General features: G+C 46.3%; 1 protein-coding gene across 1 annotated transcript; it reads right to left on the bottom strand.

Moving 5' to 3' along the window:
- Positions 1-5,420: 5,420 nt before the first annotated feature.
- LOC134395595 (GTPase IMAP family member 2-like) lies at positions 5,421-17,444 on the bottom strand. Its single transcript, XM_063121757.1, has 4 exons — positions 17,287-17,444; positions 12,714-12,793; positions 10,953-10,977; positions 5,421-7,268 (listed from the first exon to the last, which is right to left on the bottom strand). The coding sequence occupies exons 2-4, from the start codon at positions 12,735-12,737 to the stop codon at positions 6,463-6,465; spliced, it is 855 nt and encodes a 284-aa protein (XP_062977827.1). The 5' UTR covers positions 12,738-12,793; positions 17,287-17,444; the 3' UTR covers positions 5,421-6,462.
- Between the last annotated feature and the right edge of the window lie 928 nt (positions 17,445-18,372).

Below are 18,372 nucleotides of genomic sequence, written 5' to 3'. Positions count from 1 at the left end.
ATGGTCCAGCTCTCGCAGCCATAGGTTACTACGGGGAATACCATTGCTTTAACTATGCGGACCTTTGTTGTCAGTGTGGTGTCTCTGCTCTTAACTATTTTATCAAGATTTGTCATTGCTCTCCTCCCAAGAAGTAAACGCCTTCTGATTTCCTGGCTGCAGTCAGCGTCTGCAGTAATCTTTGTGTCCAGAAATACAAAGCCTGTCACTGCCTCCACGTTTTCTCCCTCTATTTGCCAGTTACCAATCAAGCTGGTTGCCATAATCTTGGTTTTTTTGAGGTTTAACTGCAACCCCGCTTTTGCACTTTCTTCTTTCACCTTTGTCATAAGGCTCCTCAGCTCCTCCTCGCTTTCAGCCATCAAAGTGGTGTCATCTGCATATCTGAGATTGTTAATGTTTCTTCCTGCGATTTTAACTCCAGCCTTGGATTTGTCAAGCCCAGCACGTCGCATGATGTGTTCTGCATACAAGTTGAATAGGTAAGGTGAGAGTATACAACCCTGCCGTACTCCTTTCCCAATCTTAAACCAGTCCGTTGTTCCGTGGTCTGTTCTTACTGTTGCTACTTGTTCGTTATACAGATTCATCAGGAGGCAGACAAGATGACTTGGTATCTTAATTCATGAATAGAAATACCTATCATCCATAAATAAGATATTCAGGGTTTAAGACAGGAATGGAATAGAGAATTGGATCACCTCATTTTGCCTAATCAGTTGACTGTGGTTTTAGCATCTGAACCTGAAGTATCTATTGATTTTAGGTTGTGTCTTATTCAGCAAAAATAAAAGTTTTGGGGTTATTGGATTCCAAAATGACTCTTTCATAAGGGTTTGTCTAATTTGCATAATTGCTGGAGATGTAAATACCTAATACTCCTTTAAACCATATATTTTTGCAAATAGTTGCCTCCTTTGGGGAGGTGGACATAATATGGATAAACTTTGTATTGGAACACTCTTTAATACTGAATGATGTACATGTCCTCCTAAGCTGTTTCCTGGAAGTTAATGTATAGTCAGCCCAAATGGATTTTCTGAGCCCTTTTGACAGCCAAAAGACTGATATTGCAACATTTGAAGGACAAATGCTCACCTCCTATAATTCAACAGGATAGAGGACCTAACAAAGCAATCAACATTTGAATGGGTGGTATATAGACACCACGATCGAATGGGGAAATAGCTGGATATTTGGTCTGCTTTAGTTGAAGCGTATGCCTAATTTCCTGTCTTTTTTAGACTGTGATATTAATGGAATACTGATATTTTTAGGCATGTAATTTCTTGTTTTCTTTCTTCTTTTTCTCTTCATAATTTGTTTTGTTTTGTTAAAATCACAATTAAAAAATTAACCAAAACGGCTCTCTTCTGCTTGTAATTACACACATTGGTCTTGTGAGATAGATGTTTATTGCATTAGATACAGAAATCTGTCTTGTTTGTGCGTCCATCTCAACATGAGAAGAATGTAAGAAGAGCTGTGCTGGATCAGACCAAGGTCCATCTCGACCAGCGTTCTGTTCACCAGTGGCCACTCAGCTCCCTGTGGGAAACCCACAAATAGCACATGAGGGCACCCTCCTGCCCAGTTGCGTTTCCCCAGCAACTGGTGTTGCTTACACTGGCATGCTAAAGTTCCATGGTGCCCTTCTTATTCCTTCAGGTAAACGTGTGGGGAAATGCCAGACGGAAAATACCTTGAGATGTCTACAGCCATGCCTAAACAAGCCAAAATTATTTCATGATTAAAAATTGGTCCAAATTTTCACACTTATATTTGGGATGGAAGGAAGATGAGATTTTAAAAAATGAGTGTGGGAGAAACCAACATTGTCAGATTTGTCCATCCAGGGACAAAGATCTTGAGTGCTCTTGAAAGTTGAGGTTTGAATCCCTGTGCATTGAAACATGTTAGTTCTGAATTAGGGTTGCCATGTCTTTTGGAATTCCAGCCCTTAAAAGACACAATGGATATATCGGGGGGAAATTTTTCTGACAAGGAATATTGAGATTGGATTGGAATGTAGGATTTGATAGAGAAAGGAGAAATGGCTATTGCTAAAATACTTCCTTAGACACTGAAGGTTTAGTCAAGAAGGTTTAAGAACATGGAAACATAAAAAGAACCCTACTGGGTCCATCTAGTCCAGCATGCTGTTCGCACAGTGACCAACCAGCTGTTGACCAGGGACCCATAAGCAGGTCACAGTGCAACAACACCCTCCCAGCCATGTTCCCCAGGAACTGGTATATACAGGCTTACTGCCTCTTGAAGGTAGCTCACAAGAACCAGGTTTAGTAGCCATAGGCTGTTTCTACAACTGCCTTTTTTCCTGGGATCGTCCCAGGATCATTCCTGTGCATCCAAATGCCACACAGAGGATCCCGGGACCAGGCAGGGATGATCCCTACATTTTCCTGGGATAACCCTTAGGTGTAGAAAGGGCCATAGTTAGCCTTCTCCAGGAATTAACCTGGAACAAACATAAAGATAACCAGACCGTAATTTCCCAGATCCCCCTGTATCTTTTTTTTTAAAATATTGGTGTTACATTAGCCATCTTCCAGTCCTCTGGTACAGAGGCTGATGTTAGGGACATGTTGTATAACTTGGTTAAAAGATCAGCAATTTTATATTTGAGTTCTTTGAGAACTCTTTCATGGATACTACCTGGATTTGGTGATTTATTTGTTTCCAAATTGTCAATAAGCTTGAGCACGTCATCTTTTGTCACCACTACTTGCCTCAGTTCCTCAGACTCCCTTCTTGAAAACATCAGTTCAGACACAGGTATTTCTCCTATATCTTCTCCAGTGAACACCAATGCGAAGGATTCATTCAGCTTCTCTGCAATCTCCCTATCCTCCTTTAGAACTACGCCCTTAACTCCATTGCCATCCAACAGTGCAACTGCTTCCCTATCTTGGCCTTGATATTGTTAGCAATGAGCGCTTCAAAATGCTTTTGGGGGGCATCTCTTATTGTCTGCTTGCATCGCCTTTGTGCAAGCTTGTGCACAAAGATGCAAGACTGCCTGGAGAGGCGGGGAAGCCAACACTCGCTCACTGGCTTCCCTGGCTCTTGGAAACCATAGAGATGCATCTGCCTAGCACTGTGACCCGTTGCCTCCTTAGCTGCCTCAGGAAGGAGCACGGTGGAGCACTAGGCAGCTGCGTCGCTTCCAAAAGTCCCCTGTCTCATGAGACTTCTGGGGATGGTGAGAAAGCTATCTCTTGCTTGGTGGCTTCCCTGCCTCTCCCAGAAGTCCCCTGTCTCATGAGACTTCTGGGGATGGTGAGAAAGCTATCTCTTGCTTGGTGGCTTCCCTGCCTCTCCCAGAAATCACCTGTCTCATGAGACTTCTGGGGATGGTGAGAAAGCTATCTCTTGCTTGGTGGCTTCCCTGCCTCTCCCAGAAATCACCTGTCTCATGAGACTTCTGGGGATGGTGAGAAAGCTATCTCTTGCTTGGTGGCTTCCCTGCCTCTCCCAGAAATCACCTGTCTCATGAGACTTCCGGGGATGGTGAGAAAGCTATCTCTTGCTTGGTGGCTTCCCTGCCTCTCCCAGAAATCACCTGTCTCATGAGACTTCTGGGGATGGTGAGAAAGCTATCTCTTGCTCAGTGGCTTCCCTGCCTCTCCCAGAAGTCCCCTGTCTCATGAGACTTCTGGGGATGGTGAGAAAGCTATCTCTTGCTTGGTGGCTTCCCGGCCTCTCCCAGAAATCACCTGTCTCATGAGACTTCTGGGGATGGTGAGAAAGCTATCTCTTGCTCGGTGGCTTCCCTGCCTCTCCTGGAAGTAACGGAGAGACACGTCTGCCTAGTGCTTTGCCCCACTGCCTCCTGAGCTGGCCCAGGAGACAGCGGGACGTAGGGCTGGACAGATGCATCACTCCCAGAAGTCCCTTTTCTCACAAGACTTCCGGGAGAGGTGATGGTGGCAGCTTGAGCGCGGGGAGGTCTCACACCCTAGCTGGGACTGGGCTCAGCTGCGCTCCTCTACTGGAGATGCTGCAGGTGGCGAGAGAATGGGCGGCTCCATCTGGCGGCTGCTGCTGCAGGAAGCATGGGTGACAGTGTGGCCACAGAGACAGGGAGCAGGAAATAGAGAAATGCTTCAGAGTGGAGGAAGGCCTTGTGGCTCAGGCATGGGCTAACAGAAACAAATCTTTCCTTGGGCCAGTAATCAATTTGCATTAGGAAGGCCAATCCTGTTGGATATTTTAAGCCAGCCTGACCTATGACGCAGATCATAGAATCGCAGAGTTGGAAGGGGCCTACAAGGCCATCGAGTCCAACCCCCCTGCTCAATGCAGGAATCCACCCTAAAGCATCCCTGACAGATGGTTGCCCAGCTGCCTCTTGAATGCCTCTAGTGTGGGGGAGCCCACAACCTCACCAGGCAACTGATTCCATTGTCGTACTGCTCTAACAGTCTGGAAGTTTTTCTGATGTACAGCCGGAATCTGGTTTCCTTTAACTTGAGCCCCAGTTACCTGGTGAGGTTGTGGGCTCTCCCACACTAGAGGCCTTCAAGAGGCAGCTGGACAATCATCTGTCAGGGATGCTTTAGGGTGGATTCCTGCATTGAACAGGAGGTTGGACTCGATGGCCTTGTAGGCCGCTTCCAACTCTGCTATTCTATAATTCCATGTCCTGCACTCTGGGAGGATCGAGAAGAGATCCCGGCCCTCCTCTGTGGGACAACCTTTCAAGTATTTGAAGAGTGCTATCATGTCTCCCCTCAATCTTTTCTTCTCCAGGCTAAACATGCCTAGTTATCTCCTCATAGGGCTTTGTTTCCAGACCCCTCATCATCCTGGTTGCCCTCCTCTGAACATGCTCCAGCTTGTCTGCATCCTTCTTGAATTGTGGAGCCCAGAACTGGATGCTTTCAGAACCTGCAAAAGATGGCACCTATGGCTGGAATTATTTTGGGCTTCCCTTTGTCCGAGCTCTATTCACGTATTGCATGACCACCATCACACAGAGATGCAAGCACTCTTTAAACACAGAGGATGTGAACCCATCATTTGGTATCATGCTGTGGATCTGCTGATAAGAAAACGTGGCAAGTAACTTGAGTGTGCACCTCTGAATGAGGTGTCCATAGACAGGGAGAATCAACTTTGGTCCAATCAGAGAGCACTTTTAAATTATACGCTGAAACCAGTTTGAATATCATTTTACTGCCATGGGAATTCTAGTTTGGTGAGAATGCTGGGTGGTTTATGCTATTACAAGCCCCACCCCCAACCCTCTATGCCTCTCAAGGAGTTGCTAATGTTTGAAACGGACTTAGATTTATATTATAGGTATATGCTTAGAATGAGCGAGAGAGAGGGAGTGTTAAACATTTAATTGTTTCAAGGAACAACAATTAGCAAGCACAAAATACAAATGGACTGGATTTAAATATGTAGCCTATTTTATTGTTGACAACTTAGAACAAGTTATAAATTAAAATGCAGCAATTCATCATAAAATCAGACTGCTATAAAATGAACTTCCCAGGTCTTTACAAGCTCAGCCCTTGGAAGTGTGAAAACCAGTTTGTTCTGACTCTATACTGTTTAGCTTCACCCTACCCAGTGCCTGTTTACACTTCCCTGTGCCTGTTCGCATTCTCCTTCCCTCTTTATTGTTTACTACAACTTATTAGATTGTAAGCCTACGCGGCAGGGTCCTGCTATTTACTGTGTTATCTGTACAGCACCATGTACATTGATGGTGCTATATAAATAAATAAATAAATAATAATAATAATAATAATAATAATAATAATAATAATAATAAGATCATAGAATCATAGAATAGCAGAGCCGGAAGGGGTCTACAAGACCATTGAGTCCAACCCCCTGCTCAATGCAGGAATCCACCCATGAATGGTGGCAAACAAATCATAGAATCATAGAATCGTAGAGTTGGAAGGAGCCTCCAAGGCCATCGAGTCCAACCCCCTGCTCAATGCAGGAATCCACCCTAAAGCATCCCTGACAGAGGGTTGTCCATAGGCTCTGGCCTAGGTGAGGGCCCGGGAGTGTGGGTTTCCACAACTTTAGTGGACACAATGAACAAATTCAGAGCGACTGCGTATAAATTGCAATAAGGTGTGATATGTCTCAATGCTATGATTAGATACAAAGGGCAGCTTTAATTGCTATGTTCAAGTTATGCTGCCCTGGTTTATGCAAAGGGAATAAGCTAATTTGCTCCTGATATAATTGTTCTTCACTCCAGGAACAAACGTTACCCTAATGCACCTTTCCCCAACCTGGAGCCCACCAGATATTTGGGATTACACCACCTGACCATTAGCCATATTGACTATGGCTGATGGGCATTGTAGTCCAAATAACAATTGTAGTTGTGGGAGGGCAGGAAAGGAGGGATGCTGCATCAATGTAAGAATAAAAAGGGCTGGAAAAGAAATGATAAAGTGATTTCGGAAGCTATTGGCTTGTTCCAAGAAAACCCAGATCCCAACAAATGAAAGCTATCAAACTACACACACACACAACGATTCCAGCAATCAACAAACACACTAACACGTGATAGACATTCTTCCGCCTTGCCCATTTTCTGGCTATTCTGTTTTCTGCCATGAAAGATCTGAGCATTGCAAGTGTTAAGTTGGGCTCTAAATACATCTTATTTTGGTAATGTTTTCCTTTATTCTCTTGAACCATTGACTGGACCATCTCCATCAGCTCAGAGACCTGCCCGTCCCGCTCTGCTCCGCCTGCCCTGTTATTGAAAGCGCAGGTGCGGCCCCCGCATTCCTGAATCAAGTCCAGGAGAGCCTTGTTATCGGACTGCGTCACATACTCCTGCAAGGACAAGCCCTCTCCTAAATCTTCTTTGCGGGTGAACAAGACGATCATGTGCTTGGGGGCCTCCTCCCCAAACACATCTTGGACTTGGTTCGCTGCTGCTTCATCCTCCGCAGTGAAACGGCCCACCTGGGTCACCAACACCAGGGCGTGAGGGCCAGGCCTGGAGAGGTCAATGCAGCGCTTGATCTCTTTTCCTGATTCTTCACTGCAGGCTTCCGAGTCAAAAATATCGGCTGTGTCAATCACTGCAACAGCCCTGCCATTCCAGCTCCCGTGACCTCTTTGGCAGGCCACAGTCGTCGTCTGTGCGTGAAGCCTGGAATCAAACACTGGCTCCCCAAGGATGGTGTTTCCTGTGGCACTTTTCCCAGCTCCAGTCTTGCCAGCCAGGATAATCCTCAATTCTGATTCTCTGCCTTCCTCTGTGAATTATGAAGAATGCATTAGACTCGCAGTGGTTCTCAACCTGGGGCACTCCAGATGTGTTGGACTGCATCTCCCAGAATGCCCCAGCCAGCTGGCTGGGGCATTCTGGGAGTTGTAGTCCAACACATCTGGAGCGCCCCAGGTTGAGAACCACTGCGAGGAAAAACAGGGCACCATTGCCAGGACTGTACTTACCACCACATTAATGCCAACAGCGGCTAATTTTTCTGACATCTATTGTTACACAATATCTGGGTCCAACAAATCTATTTATTTCAAATATTATTTGGCTGCCTTTCAGGGCAGAAGCCCCCCGCCCCCAGGCAGCGCAGAATAATAACACACACATTAAAAAAACGATAGGGACTTAAAAAGCAATAAAAACACAGTAAAAAGAGGGGGGAGACATAAAGACAGCAACAAGAAGAAAATTATCAGGCCAAGGCCAAAGTAAAATAGCCAGGAATCAAAGTAGGGCGTCAAAACATATAATTCATGGCTTATTACATTTCATATTCAGATGTACATATTGTTATAAGGTTGCTGTCTGAGCGTTGCAAAAGAGTCCTGGTTTTAGAAAAAGAGGGTTAATTGGGCCAGAAATTAAGTTAAGTTCCTCAGTGATGAGCAGGCCCATGTTTCCAGGAACATCTCTTGTTAGAGAAATTGCAGGTAAACTTGCAAGACTTTTTCTCTGCTCCCAGGCATTTAGCAATTTGTAATTAGCCAGGGTTTGTTATTGTATGTTTTTGTGGTTTTAAATTGTATGTTTTTGGGATTTAAATTTTTTGTGTATTGTTTTAAAGTTTTATCCTATGTAAACCACCCAGAAAGCCTCAGCTGTGGGGCAGAATAATAATGGCCGGTAAGACCACATTATGCCAGTCGTTTTACAACTTCATTGGCTGCCAGTCCAGGTCCGGGCCCCATCCAAAGTGCTGGTATTAACAATCAAAGCCCTAAACGGTTTGGGCCAGGTTATTTGATGGAACGCCTCCTCCCATATATGCCTGCCCGGACCTTAAGATCATCCACAGGGTCCGTTCTCTGTGAGCCCCTTCCAAAGGAAGTGAGGCAGGTGGCTACTAGGAGGAGGGCTTTCTACGCTGTGGCACCCCAGCTGTGGAATGAGCTCCCCAGAGAGGTCCGCCTGGCGCCTACACTGTACTCCTTTCGTCGCCAGCAGAAGACCTTTTTATTCTCTCAGTATTTTAACACTTAATTTTAACTTAAATTTAAATTTTACTGTTCTAATTCTGTATTTTAATCTTATATCAATTTTGCTGCGTGGTTTTATCCTGGTTGTGCTTTTTATACTATATTTTGTATTTGTGTTTTTAGACTGTTGGTTGTTTTATTATGGTTTTAATTTTTGTGAACCGCCCAGAGAGCTTCGGCTATTGGGCGATATGAAAATGTAATAAATAATAATAATAATAATAATAATAATAATAATAATAATAACAACAACAACAACAACAACAACAACAACAACAACAGCCAGGGGCACCTCCAGAAGGTGGGAGCCATTTGGGAAAAAAGCGGTATCTTTAGAGTGACGATAAGGAAAGGAGGACAGGGCTCCTGTATCGTTAATAGTTGTATAGAAAAGAGAATTTCAGCAGGTGTCCTTTGCATGCATGCAGCACCTTGTGAAATTCCCTCTTCATCACAGCAGTTAAAGCTGTAGGAGCGCTGTCCTTGTGACCATATACAACAGAGGTCAGGGCTCCTACAGCTTTAACTGTTGTGATGAAGAAGGAATTTCACCAGGTGCTGCATACATACCAATGACACCTGCTGAAATTCTCTTTTCTATACAACTGTTAAAGATACAGGAGCCCGGTCCTCCTTTCCATAGGGTCACCTTAGATACCTTTCTGTTCCCCTTGCCCAGCTAAGGGCGATGTAAGCAAGATTTGCAAAGGGAGGGAAACAAAGGCTGTGGAATCTGAATGGGACAGAGAAAGAGGCAGAGGGCTGCGTTTGAGCTCTAGAAAGTGTTTTTTGAGGACCTCTTGCAGATTTGCTCTCAGAGGATCTAAGCTCTGCTCAACAACGTACAGGAACTCCTTTTGTTCTCCGGGAAACCAAGGGCAGCAGCCGGAAGTTCTCCCTGCTCAGGGAAGAGGGGCTACTGTAACACTGACCTTATACTGACCTGGTTTGCATGATCACAGGGCGGTTAATAGGGCCACAATGACTTGTTAACCACCTTGTGACGCTGGTCACAGACAGGGGCGCAAGGGGATTAGTATCATTACCCTCAGCAGCTCAGCTTGTTGTGTCTTCTGAACCCAGTCAGCGTGGCTTGTTGCCACGGCTAACAAGTCACCCTTAAACCATGAGCTATGTGGAGTTCTGGTTAACTAGCCATCCTGTCCACACAACACGACAAGCTGTGTTGCTGAGAGTAATCCTGCCATTCCACCTACTATCCGTACGGGTCAGTGAAGATTAGCCATGGTGGCTTATTTCCCCAGCCACAACCATGCAAACCCACTCAGTGGCCCAGTTTGCACAATCACAGGTTGGGTTAACAAGCCCCGGTGGCTTAACCACCCTGCATATGCTGGTTACATGCATAATTACCCTCTCCAGGCACAGTTTCTCGTGTTGTCTGAAACCAGTGGGCATGGCTTGTCACAGTGGTTAACAAACCACCCAGAAACCATGGGCTGTTGTAGAGTTGTGGGTTGGTCTGTCAATCACCCCAATAAACCACTCTTGCTGAGTTTCGATGACATGAGAAGCTGGGGAGGGGGTGCATTTGGGTTGGGAACTTGACACTCACAGGTATTGCATCCACTGTGACCGTGTGAACCAGGTCACGGAGTCAGATTTGCCTGCCTACTCAAGGATTATTTCTTCTGAGTGGCCATGGCTCCCTATGGTCTCAGGCTGAGGCCTTCCCATCACCTGCTCCCTGACCTCTTCATGGGAGACACTGGGGACCTTCTCCATGAAAAGCAGGTGCTCTCCCACTGAGCTACGGACCCTCTCCAATATGACAGGCTTTGTCCTGACTCTGGAGGCCAAATCGGCACAGAGCAAAAGCAGCTTGTCTGGGAACGCTCTTTCTCAGAGCAACAGACGACCAGGCCTTGGAGGTCTTCTTCCAATGGCGTCCGTCCACAAAGTAAACAATGCTTGCAGCATCCTGCAGAAAAGAAGCCCATCACGGCTGATAGGAACCAACCTGCATATCCTGAGTTTAAGTCCTTTTGTTCTGTCAAAAGCACAAATGGGTTTGCATAATGTGAATTGATATTAAATTATTTTATGCCATGGGTTGTAGGAGTTGGTGTAATAAAATAAGCCTGAACACACTTTCAAAGGCTGCAGGATCCTTCATAATTTCTCCTTCCTTTTCTTATGCACTGAAATTCCTTTCTCTACTTTTCTCTGCTTATAGTTTGCTGCTTTTGTTGTTGTCAGATTTAACATTTTTGGTGACATTTTTATCTGATTCTGATTCCACTGTAAAAAGGAAAGAAAATAGGCCGCAACACTATACATACTTACCCGGGAGTAAGCCCTACTGAAAACAATGGAACGTGTAGGATTGTGCTGTAGGTTACTAAACTTTTTGCAAACTTTCAAAAATATGATTTTGAGATAAATTGCAAGCAGTAATTTGCAGTTCCCACCAGAATGTGATGTTTTGCTTTGTGTCTTACCTGGTCTGGCAGGATCAACATCTCTCTGAAATATTGTAATAACATAGTGTTAGTTACAAGCAATTTTCAATTTTCAAACAAAACTGCACTAATTGAGAAAAAAAGGGAGAAAAAAGAGAGAAGCAAAACCTTGACAGCACATGTTCAGACCTTTTACAAGAATTGGGGAACTCATTGTACATTTAGTGCACAAAATAACCCTAACTAGGGTTTAAACAGACTATATATGTACATGAATGCAAGTAGAAGCTCTGTGTAGACTTTCCTTGCTCAACGTGGGGAAGTTAAGGACATTGGGGCATGGCTGACATGAATAACCTGCGTCACTCTTACTCACACATGTATACCTTTATAGAATCATAGAATAGCAGAGTTCGAAGGGGCCTACAAGGCCATCGAGTTCAACCCCCTGCTCAATATCTTATTGGAGCATGATGCTTAAATAGGGCTAACGACTGAGAGGAAACACGCACCAGTTCCTAGTGCAAGAGAGGGCAAAAGTACTCATTACTGCCACACATGTTTGCCCATATCTATGTTTGGCAAAGAGGGGTATTTAGAAGAACTCCTACCCCCCCCCACCCTAGGTGCACTCAATGAATCAATGAAGTTGGGGCAAAAATCCCAACTTTAGGATCTGAGCTAGCGGAGACTATGGCCATGGCTAGACCAGGTCTATATCCCGGGATCGTCCAGGGATCATCCCTGTGCATCTAAATGACACACAGGGGATCCCAGGAGCAGGCAGGGACGACCCCTCCATTTGCCTGGGATAAACCTTAGGTCTAGCTCAGGCCTAAGAAAGAGATTTTGTGGTTGTGTTGGACAACTTGATGAAAATGTCAACCCAGTGTGTGGCTACTGTAAAAAAAATGCAAACTCCATGTTAGGCATAATTGGTGGGTGGGGAATAAAACTACCAATATCATGCTGTGTTTATACAAATGTATGGTGCATGCACACTTACAATATTGTGTACAGTTCTGATTACCACACCTAAGATATTGTAGCGCTCTGAAAAAGTGTGGAGGAGTGCCACCGAAATAATCAAGGGACTGGAGCATCTCCCTAATTATATGCAAATCAGTGTCACCTTCCTGTTGACACATTCCCTCTATTTTTGGCAATGCCTATGATAACCTGCAGCAGGTTATTTTATTTATTTATTTAGAATATTTTAAGGAAACAGTAAATAATTAGGAATTTCTAGAGGAATACAAGGCCCTAAAGTAACTCTGTTGGATACAAACCAGAAGGTTGTGCTGCTTCCCTTAGCTGAGATGAGACTGATCCCATGATGCTTTGCAGCCAAAGGGCTCTCTCTCAATAAAGCAATCAAAGAACACCGTCCCGGCGGCCACACCAACATTTGATTCAGGAACACAAGAGAAGGTTTCAGTAACATGCGGCAGGGTCTTGCTATTTACTGTGTTATCTGTACAGCACCATGTACATCGATGGTGCTATATAAATAAATAATAATAATAATAACAGTCTCTCCCTGACCCCATAAAAAAACACGCAAGGGCAGTCTCTGGACAGCTCGCTCACCGAGGGAGCTGGGAGCTTTTAAACATGCAAAGGCACCTGTACAAAAATTAACCCCCCAGTGCTTTTGGATGTTGTCAGAAGGATGCTCACTTTGATTGCTATACAACGTCTTCACTTGCTAGGGTCTGTCTTTAAAAATCCCTTTTTCTCTTGTGCTAAAGGATCAAGGAGCAATGAACTTTTTAGTGCCCATCCTTTACGAAGGCTTACCTGTGAAACTGCTTGATATGCCATATTTTTTTCCACAGCATTCGTCTTGCCACAAAGTCACAGCCTCCCAGGATTTGTTCCTGCAAACAGTACAAGTCATTGCTTGTTCCAATGAAAGCCTGACAATTCCCAAAGGCGTTGGAGAGATACAACAGCTATCTACCCATCCGTCTGTCTGTCTATCTCTAAATCACAATTCAGTAAAATTCCTATTCAGATGAACAACATAGTCCAAAAGATTGCACCAATTTACACATGCAAGTCCTGTTGTGGGGGCAAACTATGGGATATTGTTGTTATCGAAAGTGTTATTATTACGATAGTCGTGTTTTCATCCATGCTTTTTTACTGGGATGTGTGTGGAATCAATTATCTATACAACCTTATGCTCATCTACAGGGAAATAATTCCATGGAGTTCAATGGGACCTACTTCAAGTACACACAGAACGGCAGCCGAACAACAGTAACAACAAAACCCCACAGTTCCCTCGTTGTGGCAGAGTCCCAATGAACACATCCTCATTATCTACTAATAATCATAATGAATGAATGATTAATTATCATCTGTGCTGCTCTCCTGCATTCTACCAAATTATTAATTGATGCATTACTGATGACAATATTAACAGTTATCATTATTATTTTGAAGTGGCCAGCCAGGATAAGACAATATTGGAACAGAAGGAGCAATGGTTTGACTCGGTATAAACCTGTTTGCTGCTCATTTTTAGTGTTTGATGAGATGGGGGGGAGGGAAAGAGCCTCCCTAGAGAGAAAGCCAGTGCCTTGAATTGTATTTGGAAGGCAATTTATTTATTTATTTATTATTTATTACATTTCTATACCGCCCAATAGCCGGAGCTCTCTGGGCAGTTCACAAAAATTAAAACCATTCAAAGTATAAAACAACAGTATAAAACCACAATATAAAATACAATATAAAAGCTCAACCAGATAAAAACAGCAGCAATGCAAAATTACCAATTTAAAACACCAAGTTAAAATTTATTTATAGACTGTTAAAATGCTGGGAGAATAAAAAGGTCTTCACCTGGCATCTAAAAGCATATAATGTAGGTGCCAAGTGAACCTCCTTAGGGAGCTCATTCCACAGCCGGGGTGCCACAGCGGAGAAAGCCCTCCTCCTAGTAGCCACCTGCCTCACTTCCTTTGGCAGGGGCTCGCGGAGAAGGACCCCTGAGGATGACCTTAGGGTCCGGGCAGGTACATACGGTAGGAGGCATTCCTTCAGATAACCTGGCCCCAAGCCGTTTAGGGCTTTAAATGTTAATACCAGCACTTTAAATCGGGTCCGGACCTGGACTGGCAGCCAATGAAGTTGTAAAAGGACTGGCATGATGTGGTCTCATCAGCCAGTCCCTGTTAGTAACCGTGCTGCCTAGTTTTGTACCAGTTGAAGTTTCCGGACTGTTTTCAAAGGCAGCCCCACGTATAACGCATTGAGTAATCCAAACGAGAGGTTATCAGAGCATGGATCACTGTAGCTAGGCTATCTCTTTCCAGATAAGGGCGCAGTTGGTATATCAGCCTAAGCTGATATACCAACTGCGTATATCAGCTACAGCAGGGCAGCACCACTGACATCAAGGGCGTAAACTATGGGGGTAGAGTGGGGGCTCAAGCTGCCTCTGGGATTTCCCGAGTGAGCAATACCTGCCACCCAGATTTCCTAGAGAGGGGGCAATGCCCAACCAGGTAACATCAGTAAGCTCACAGCCTGGCTGGCAGCAGTGCACAGCCTGAATGAATTTCTTCTCCTTGGTGCTCTGTCTAGTTATCTACCCTTCAGTGCTTCCTGTGGTTAGCTAGAATAAACTTGTTTTAATTTATAAAAAGAGTTTCTTGTTTTTTATCTTGGGCTCCAACTTGGATGGTATATTGTATAGGACTATAGATGGTGGGAGAGTGTGTGAACAATCTGGACAGCCATCTGTCAGGGACGCTTTAGGGTGGGTTCCTGCCTTGAGCAGGGGGTTGGACTCGATGGCCTTGGAGGCCCCTTCCAGCTCTACTATTCTATGATTCTATGACTCTATGAATTAAAACGTAATATTTTTGTTTACTGGTTATTTTAATATGTGGGTTTAAACAGTCTAGGATCCATTGATGAAGGATGGTTTCCAGATTAGCCGCATCCCCCCCACATGGAAATTGAGAAGTCTACACCCCTGACTGAAATGAGGGAGCAAAATTCATATGCACTCATGATGTCTGCAGTCATACTGCCCAGACACAGGTAGGGACAACCCACTTGAGTTGATGCATTTTGTATCCCAGTGAGCCCTGTAGGGTTCCCAAAACAGCGTAACTGAAGGCAACGTGGGACGGCTGTTGCTCTGCCCTGGAATGAGCCCATGTTTTGTTCTGGCAGGTGCTTTTGAAAAGCCATCATCACCAAGGGCCTGAATTGCACAGGCTGCATGTACACTCATGGGGAGCACTCTGAAGTGGATACTCCTGAACATCTCAAGATGTTCATTGCTGTATTCATTCTGGACCATCAATGACCAAGGCAGGAAGGAAATGCCCAAGGCACGGGGTAAAGGAAGGGCCCTTCCAGTAACCACACCAAATACGACGGCTTGCCGGGCTTTCACTGGTTAATCAGTGGGCTTAATTCCTATGAGCAAATCTAAAAGGAGGGGCTTCACCCCTCCTTCCCCCCCCCACAAATTACACTGGACTTATTTGCATTGACCCTCCAATGACAGTCAATACAGGGAAGAGCAGCCCTTCGAATGCTGACACAGCCAAACTGTTTCCTTAACCGTGGTTATAGACCGGGTATTTGGGGCCTGGAGAATTAGGAGTGCAATACAGTGTTTAATCTCTCAGAATACAGGATGTATTCTGTACATAGAATAAAGTTGCTTCCATTTAAAACACTTTCAGTAATATATTACTATTCAGATAGGCAGATAGGTGTGTGTGTGCGTGTGTGTGTGTGTATGACAGAGAGATGAAGAATACACACACACACACACACACACACCGCCCTAATGTACATGTCTGGGAAGTCTCCCCAGCAAACAAAAGAGGCACGGGGCATTTTCTCAATGACAGTTATTAGGAAGCTGGGCTTGTCTCTGGCAAATTGGGACCAGTGTGGCATATGGCCCAGTGCCTTCTGCAGGACGTGTGGAATGTCCCTGAAGCTATGGGGGGAGGGGGGTCTCACCATTGTAGGCCTGTAGAGGCCCCATGGATGAATTTGAGTTTGGGAGCAAGTCACTATGGCTCAGCCAGGTTACCTGTTTTCATGGCTCAGCCAGGTTAGCACAGTATCTCAGAGCATGTAAAGAGTTCACACACACACTTAAATGTCCCATTCCCACAAATATTTATTTATTTATTTATTACACTTATATACCGACCCCATAGCCAGGGCTCTCTGGGTGGTTTACAGAAATCTGTAATGGGGGCAGGAATGTCAGGCCAATGGGTCTCGCTTCTAGGGAGAGATGCCTCTGCCCAGGTATGCAAGAAAGGCAGGGAACTCCCCCCCCTCCTCAAATACACCTTGGTCATTGTGGAACAGGAAGAGGGGACCTTGTCCGCCATCTTCTCGATCCTCCCAGAGTGCAGGACACGGAATAACAGGCTCAAGTTAAAGGAAGCCAGATTCCGGCTGGACATCAGGAAAAACTTCCTGACTGTTAGAGCAGTACGACAATGGAATCAGTTACCTAGGGTGGTTGTGGGCTCTCCCACACTAGAGGCCTTCAAGAGGCAGCTGGACAACCCTCTGTCAGGGATGCTTTAGGGTGGATTCCTGCCTTGAGCAGGGGGTTGGACTCGATGGCCTCGTAGGCCCCTTCCAACTCTGCGATTCTATGGTTCTATGATTCTACCTTCCGCAGCCCCAGGGACTGCTGCCAGTCAGGATAGGCAGCCAGAAGGCTTCCAGGGCATGGAAAAGAAATCACGCCATCGCCAGCTTCTTCTCACTCTCATGGCTGGCTGGGAATGATGGGGTTTGCAGTCCAACCCATCTGGAGCTGACGAGATGTGCATAAGGTGGGGCTGAGCCTCGGCAAGCAGGCGGATGAAACCCACTTTAGAGAAGACTCACCGCACCGACATCTGGTGATGCAGCCCAGCGCTGAGAATCAGCTCTCCTCTTGCGATCCGCCCGAGGGGGGCTTCACACAGCAGCTGCCTGCCAGGGGGCCTCCACGCCGGAGGGGCCCCAAGTCCAGCGCCCGCCCTTAAAGCTCTGGTGGCTTTGCAGGTGCTCAGGGGCGCCGCTACAGCCTGCTCGTCTTGAAGCTGCGGGAAGATTCTCGGCTGCTCACGAGCAAGAGGGAAAAACAACCCTTGGGACGTTCACCTTAACGGCCCGTCGCCCCGGAGTGCTTCGCCAGTGGAGACCCTGGCCACAGCTAGACCTCAGGTTTATCCCTGGATCGTCCAGGGGTCCAACCTGTTCACCTAGGTGACACACAGGGGATCCAGTGCTCAGGCAGGGGCGAACGCTGGATGATCCCAGGATAAGCCTTAGGTCTAGCTGTGGCCCCTCTCTCCCCCCTCAGCCACCCCCGCATGTCTACCTCTTGGAAGATGGGGGTAGAAGCGCTTCAGCTGCGTCTGTGCCTCTTCCCAGCTCCCGGTCTTTTCTATTTTCTGCTGCGACCAGCAGGGACGCGAAGGCGCTGAAAACGAAAGTACGGACGCTGCGCTTCGGCCCCTGCTGCCTCCTGGGAAGCGCCGCCGAGCCCGGCCCCCGCCCGGCCGAGGCAGCCGCTGCTGGACGGAAACAGCCTTTCGCAGCCTGAAAGACACTTTCGGTTTCAGGACGCCGCTCGAGTTCTGCCACCAGCAGAAAACGCCACAAGCCGCTCCGGAGTTTTCAACAAACCGCTGAATGTCTTTCCACCATTTCCCCAACTGACCCTGACTCCTGCTCCCGCTCATCCTTAATGCTTACTGTGTTGCTCCGCAGAGCGGTAAGACACTCTGCACATGCTCAGAGCCATTTCCTCTTATCCCCTTTTAAAGCTACCCAAGACTGTTGGTGGCCATGACTACATCTTCTGGTATTGAATTCCATAGTTTAACTGTGTTTAAAAAAATATCCCAGGGTAGTTCCAGCCTCTTTTGCTGTGCCAGGGGGGTTGAGCCCCACCATAGCCTCGTATTGTATAGCTTCAACCAGAAAGAAGGAGCTGAGAGGTGGCACCACAGCATGGCAGCTTCAACAAGCGCATGAAACGATGAGCTCTTCCTGATCAGACCGAAGATGCCCCCTGGTCCCCACCAGCCGGATCTACACTACTGCTTTAAAGCGCTTTATAAAGCGCTTTAATGCAGTAGTGTAGAATGCATGCTTCTAGCAGGTGCCAACCATTGACAATAAGGACATGAGAAGAGCCATTGAGGATCAGACCAACATTCTGTTCACAGTCAGGGCCGGCGCCAGACTATTTTGCGCCCTAGGCAGGTGACCTGCTTTCACCCACCCCACCCCACCCCCACCCCCACCCCAGCATACCTGGGCGCGGGGCACCATCTCGCCTGCCCAGCCAAAGTGAAGCCAGGACGCTGGGGTGGGTGGCAGCTTCAGAACAGCGTGCCCGGCCGGAAGCCGCTCTGGGAGAGCGACTTCTGGGTGCGCCGTTCGCTTCGCCCACCCAGCC

This window comes from Elgaria multicarinata, chromosome 1, assembly GCF_023053635.1.
Source record: "Elgaria multicarinata webbii isolate HBS135686 ecotype San Diego chromosome 1, rElgMul1.1.pri, whole genome shotgun sequence".
Taxonomy (NCBI): Eukaryota; Metazoa; Chordata; class Lepidosauria; order Squamata; family Anguidae; genus Elgaria; species Elgaria multicarinata.
Note: the sequence above shows the minus strand (reverse complement) of the source record. Positions and strands in the feature narration are given on the sequence as shown.